The sequence below is a fragment of the Nicotiana attenuata genome, unplaced genomic scaffold (genome assembly GCF_001879085.1).
Source record: "Nicotiana attenuata strain UT unplaced genomic scaffold, NIATTr2, whole genome shotgun sequence".
Classification (NCBI taxonomy): domain Eukaryota; kingdom Viridiplantae; phylum Streptophyta; class Magnoliopsida; order Solanales; family Solanaceae; genus Nicotiana; species Nicotiana attenuata.
The window spans coordinates 120,055-126,951 of NW_017672433.1; the positions used below are offsets into that span (position 1 = coordinate 120,055).

At 33.3% G+C, this 6,897-nt stretch overlaps 1 protein-coding gene across 1 annotated transcript; it reads left to right on the plus strand.

Annotated features, from left to right (window-relative positions):
* Positions 1 to 4,897: 4,897 nt before the first annotated feature.
* On the plus strand, positions 4,898 to 5,549 carry LOC109213188. The gene is made up of 2 exons (XM_019376949.1): positions 4,898 to 5,129; positions 5,239 to 5,549. Exons 1-2 carry the CDS (start codon positions 4,898 to 4,900, stop codon positions 5,547 to 5,549), a joined length of 543 nt encoding a protein of 180 aa, XP_019232494.1.
* Positions 5,550 to 6,897: the final 1,348 nt, after the last annotated feature.

The following is a 6,897-nucleotide window of genomic DNA, read 5'->3' on the forward strand; positions in this document are numbered from 1 at the left end:
ATCAACTGTGCCTATAAGGGGCTAAGCTTTATTTTGAAGAAATTCGAGGCCCCGCTCTCATTCAATTCAAACTCGGATGTCCCGGCGGTCTAAGTTTGTATCAGATAAACCCAGACATAGTCCGAGGAATGGCAAAGTGTTTCAGGGAACATCATATTAACCAATCAAAAACCAAAGGAATTCCTGTGTCCGAGTCTAGTGTTCAGACTGATCGATAAAGTCACACGGTTGGATTTTTTCGCAAACACATGCAAAAGGGAATCCAGCACAAGACAAAAGCAAATTGAAGAAACTATTGTATTAATAAGCAACGATTACAAAAGCCCACGAGGGGTCCTTACACAGAAACAAAGAAGCAAAAAACAATAGTTGAAGAGCCTAAACTACTTTCGAGGGTACATCTTCGGACGCGACGTCTGCGGAAACCATTCCCTCGAGTACCCCATTTCGATCTTCAGAGCAATATCTTCGAGAGACTCCTCCAAGACAGCTATAGCCTATCAAAGAGCAAAAGCTTTTAACAAGCAGGGAAAATTGTGGCTTGGTGAAAAATTTGGCGAGTACGGGTCTCGTCAGCACTAATATTGTGAAGCCACTTCTTGAGACATTGCCCTGGTGTGGGATGCAAAGTTAGTAGATAATGCCACCTCACTCCATGGAAAGCAAAAAGAATGAGGTGTCACACCAGGTTGAAGTTAAGAGAGATGAGCAGCGGTTCACGGTCCACATATCCTCTGATACGGGAATAATTTTAAGCCCCTGTCTCATTATTTCGGGCCAACAACAACAACAATTACAAAAAACCAGTACGATCCCACTCAGTGGGAAAAATCTCTGAAAAAGATCCATGGCATAACTGGCAAAATCGCTACCATGTGACCTTACGGTCACAGGCTTGAACCATGGAAATTAGAGTTTGGATGAGGATCAAGAGAAGAAAAGGGATAAAGGTTGTTGAAGAAGTACTGGGTGGAATTTTGGTTCAAGTAACCTCCCATTTATAGAAAGGTAGCAACGTAACCGACGGCGCAATCAATGCCTTTGGGAAACGTATTGATGGATATAAATTATTTATATATTTAATATAAAAATATAATATTTTAGATATAAAACATGACCAATTTATATCCTATTCTCGCACTTTTCTAACAATTCTCGCAGAAAAAAGAATACATGGAAAAAGAGAAAAAGAAAGAACCTACAGCTCAAGGAAGAATGATGCATCCGTGACAATTTCATCTAAGACTACACAAAGTCAAGAGATACAAAAGTTATGGCAAATTCTCACCAAAATTTCAAGACAAATTGCCATATCAATTTCTCATCTAGGCCATATGATATATTAATATTATATTACAATTTCTCACCAAGGCCTTGTAGGAATTTTCCTATAAATAGCCATATATTTATAAAAGAAAAGCATCCTACTTTGTATCCAATTTCCTATCTAGTTTTTTCTAAAGAGAAAGAGAAGAGTAATCTCGGTCTCTTTCTCTAGTCTCTCTTTGTAGTAAAAATATTCTTAGTTTTTTGAAAGTATTTTTTTTTAGATTTTCTTACTTCATAATGGAGTAATTTCTTTTTATTGGGATAGTTGATGAAGCTTGATATAATTATAATACTATCTCAGTTTTAATACATTCTTGTCCTGAAACTCTATTTACATTTCATACTGTGCTGGAATGATGATTTTAATCATTATTATCACATCTACATATTTTATATCTAAGTTATTCTTATATTAATTTTATAATTCTCACAGAGCAAAATTAATATATAATAACTGATGAGTAGAATATTAGAGTGAAAGTAATTTTTGGTAAGATTATTATTCCAAGTCTGTAATCTTGCTTTCCTCAGTTTTAATTCTCACGGATGAATTGTTGAAGGCAAGATTATTGATTTTCTAGTGAAAACATTCTCATGAAGTTTATACTACACTTGAGCACAGAATATTAGAGTGAAAGTAATTTTCAGTAAGATTATTATTTCAAGTCTGTATTCTTGCTTTCCTCAATTTTAATTCTCACGGAGGAATTGTTGAAGGCAAGATTATTGATTTTCTCGTAAAAATATTCTCACGAAGTTTTTACTACGCTTGAGCACAATTCAGGCAAGATATTTCAATTTAATCGTCACTAGTTTTAAATTAATTAATTGACATAACCTCATGGAGTGTTAATTATTTATTTATTTCTGGAGTGTTAATTATTTATTTATTTCTTAGTGTAAGAATATAATTGTGTTAGCAATAAGCAATTATTCTTTAGAGAAATACGTAAAACCTGAGATTTTATTGTAATGATATATCAAGTGAATTCAACGATTCCCAACTCTTTTTAAATATAAACTTTTCGAAAGAAATTTGTCTTAATTTATAATTCCAAACACACATTTCATCAATTTGATTCTCTCAAATAGTAGTCAAAATATTACAAGTTTGTAGCTTAGATTGTCCAATCTCTGTGGGTCGATATTATAAACTATACTAGAATTTGATAGAGTACGAGCAGAAAATCCTATACACACAAGCTTCGTCAAATTTTTGGCGTCGTTGCCCGGGATTGGCACACATCTACTTCAGATTAAATGTTTTATTACTAATTTGAGAATTTATTATTATTGTTAATTTTTCCTTCAAAATGTTATCTCCTACATACTACTATCATAATTGTCACTGTTATTAGGAGCAATTTTATATAATATTATAAAACAAATATATAAAAAAACAAAAATCCCTCATATTTAGTACTTCAACCTACTTTATTTTATATTTTATTATTATATTATTATTGTTAGTACTAACATCTATATAATAATATAATATATTAGTTTTGTGGTTCACAATCTCACTATTTTTGTATTTGTCATTTTTTGAGTATGTTTTATTATTTTTATTACTAATATAATTGTACGTACTTGTTTTTACTATTCTAGTGCTAAAAGTATCCTTTGTATTATTTTATATTACTATTATTATAACTATTACTTTTACTATATTTTTTATAAAATAATATTTTATTCAACTTTATTAATTGATATATTTCAATCCTTTAGCATACTTTATTTATTATTGAAAGTTTTTTATACATATAATATAATTAGTATTATATTATTTCTTTTGATGGTTAGTTATAACTTACTGTTTTAGTTAACTATTATATTACCGTACTATTTTTTTTATTTTTAAAATTATCTACTACTATTTTAGGAACTGTCTTTATTTTACTTTAATTTCAAATAGTTTATGACCCGCTCTTCTACAAAAGACTTGGCCAACTATGATCCTGAAATTGAAAAAACTTTGCGATTGTGCAAGAAAGGACAAATATCGTCTCAAAATATAACTTATAACAGAATGGAGCACCAATTAGAAGATGATTACAATCCGCTACAAATTCCACCACTAGCTCATGTAGAGGAGAAGTTTGATGAAGTGGCGCCAAGACCAGTAAACAGAATCCTAAGGGATTATGCTAGACCTGATCGCTTTAACTGTGAATCTAGTGTCAGGAAACCTCCAGTCGTAGCCACTAACTTTGAAATCAGGACAAGCTTGATTCAAACAATTCAACAATCTTGCATTTTCACTAGTGTATCTAAGTGAAGATCCACATAGTCATTTAATTGACTTTTTAGAATTGGTTGAAACTGCTAAGTATAATGGAGTACCTCCTAAAGCAATTAAGTTAAGGCTATTTCCTTTTTCTTTAAAAGGAAAGGCCAAAACTTGGTTACGAAGTTTGCCGCAAGGGTCTATTACCACATGGGACCAAATGACTCAGAAAATTTTAAATATTTTTCCCTTGCTAAAACAACAAAGTTAAGACAGGATATATCTAACTTCTTGCAGACTGACACTGAGTCAGTTTATCAAGCTTGGAAAAGATTGAAAGCAATGTTAAGGAAATGTCCACACCATGACTTTCCTGAACATATGCAGTTTTATATTTTTTATCATGGGTTAAAACCTTCTTCTAGAAATGTAATAGATTCAGCTGCAGGAGGTTCCATAATGAGAAAAACCACAGAAGAAGCATTGCAATTGCTTAATGAAATTTCTGAAAATGCCATATAGTGACCATCTGAGCGTGTAATCATTAAGAAAGCTGCTACAGTAAATCAGGTGGATGCGTTAAATACACTAAGACAACAGATTGTTTGTTTGGCAAAAAAATTGAATCTTTTCAGGTAAATACACAACAACCAAGCCAGTCTGAGGCTTGCGATTTATGTGGAGGAAACCATCTAAACCACGAATGTCAAGCAACCAATCAAAATGATGAACAGGTCAATGTCATCGGATACAAGCCGTATCCTTTTGGAAGACCATTAGCACAAAAATATCCAGGATTTCAATGGAGCAATGCAAATGGTGCTGAAAATTCTCAAAACTACCAAAAGCAACAGGTACAAAGTCCACCCGGATATCAAAATCAAAATCGTGGACAACAAAATTTCAGGCCTTATCAGTAAGCAACTCCATATCAGCAAAGGCCTCAACAAGGCCATCCAAGTCTTGATGACCTTTTGTACAAGTACATTAAGGTTACTGATGAAAAAATGGAAAGTCAAAATTTAGCTCTAAAAAATCTTGAAATTCAGTTAAGCCAATTGGCAACTCTTGTGTCTGAAAAGATTCAAGGTCCTTTATCGAGCAATACAGAAAAAAATCCAAAAGAACACCTTAAGGCCATTGCTTTACGGTCAGGTACGACTCTTGATGAACCCTATGCAAACAGACAAGAAAAGAATCAATCAGAACAACAGGTAGACAAGGGTGAAAATGTTGAGACACCCTCTCAACCATCAGAAGAGAAAGAAGCCAAGAAAAAAGAAGAAAAAAAATACTAAAAATTTTACTTCTTTCCCTGTTACAATTCCTTTCCCACAAAAGATGAAAAGAGAAAAGCTTGATAATCAATTTGCGAAGTTTTTGGAGATTTTAAAACAAATTCACATTAACATTCCTTTTAATGATGCTTTATTGCAAATGTCTTCATATGCCAAATTTTTGAAAGAAATTTTATCAAGCAAAAGGAAACTGGAAGAAGTTTCTGTGGTAATGCTTACTGAAAAATGCAGTGCTATACTTCAAAATAAGCTACCACAAAAACTCGGTGACCCAGGTAGTTTCACCATTCCATATACTCTGGGAGGAGTATACATTGAAAAAGCACTTTGTGATTCTGGAGCTTCAATAAATTTGATGCCATTTTCCATTTTTTTAAAAATTAGATCTTGGTGAAATGAAAGACACGGGTGTTTCACTTCAATTTACTGATCAAAGTACTAAGAGACCAAAGGGAATAATTGAAAATGTGCTTGTAAGAGTAGATAAATTTGTTTTTTCTGTAGATCTCATAGTACTTGAAATGAAGGAGTGTTCTGATGAACCAATTATTTTGGGTAGATCATTTCTTGCAACAGGCAGGGCAATCATAGATGTCCATCAAGGACAACTAATTTTAAGAGCTGATGAAGAAAGAGTTATTTTTTATATGCAAAAGATACTAAGATTCTCAGAAGATGATACATCATCTTCATGATTTTCAATTGACATGATTAATAATCTTATAGATGAATTCAAAAATGACCAATTAATTTCTGACTCAATGGAAAGATGTTTGGCCAAATCTGGCACCACACAGGATGAAGATCCGACTTTCAGAAATGATGCAAAATTACTGGAAAACGATTATGAGGAAGGAGGCATGCAATTAGAAGAAGTTCAACCAAAAATTGAACTCAAAACTCTCCCTTCTCATTTCAAATATGTCTATCTTGAGCATGAGTTATTCCCTGTAGTTATTTCATCTTCAACCACAGAACATGAAGAAAGATTGATTGAAGTATTGAAAGCACACAAAGGAGCCTTGGGATGGACTGTAGAAGATATCAAAGGGATTAATCCAGCAATTTGTATGCACATAATCCTCATGGAGGATAGCTACAAACTGATAGTCTAACCCCAAAGGAGATTAAACCCAGCAATGCAAGAAGTGGTAAAAAGGAGATTGTAAAGCTTTTGGCGGCAGGTATTATTTATCCTATTTCAGACAGCCCTTGGGTAAGTCCTGTTCAGGCAGTACCAAAAAAGGGAGGTATGATAGTGATAAAAAATAAAAACAATGAACTAATACCTACCAGGACCGTCACAGGATGGAGAGTTTGTATAGATTATCGACGTCTCAATGATGCCACTAGAAAAGATCACTTTCCTTTACCATTTATTGATCAAATGTTGGAAAGAATTGCAAGATATGGTTTTTATTGTTTTCTTGATGGCTATTCAGGGTATAACCAAATACCAATCGCACCAGAAGATCAAGATAAGACAACTTTCACATGTCCTCATTGAACATATGCCTATAGGAGAATGCCATTTGATTTGTGCAACGCCCCTGCTACATTTCAGCGTTGCATGTCAGCAATTTTTTCTGACATGACTGAAAAATTTCTTGAAATTTTCATGGATGATTTTACACTCTTCGGCAAAGGTTTTGAGGATTGTCTTCACCACTTAACCTTAGTTTTTAAGAGATGTGAAGAGACAAACTTAATTCTTAATTGGGAAAAATGTCATTTTATGGTTACTGAGGGAATTGTTTTAGGACATAAAATCAGTGCTAAAGGGATAGAAGTTGATAAGGCTAAAATTAATTTTATAGCAGGATTACCCCCTCCCACAACTGTAAAAGGAATTAGAAGCTGATGTTATATACGTCAATACCACACAAGAAGGTGGGGTGATTTGTGTGGTACCCAATTTTCGCTCTAGAAGAACCTGGTTCTTCTAGGTGTACTTACTACTACTTTTTGCGGAATTAAAAGTACATAAAATAAAGAACGCAAGAGTATTTTACGTGGAAAAACTCCTAGGCTCAAAAGGTACGA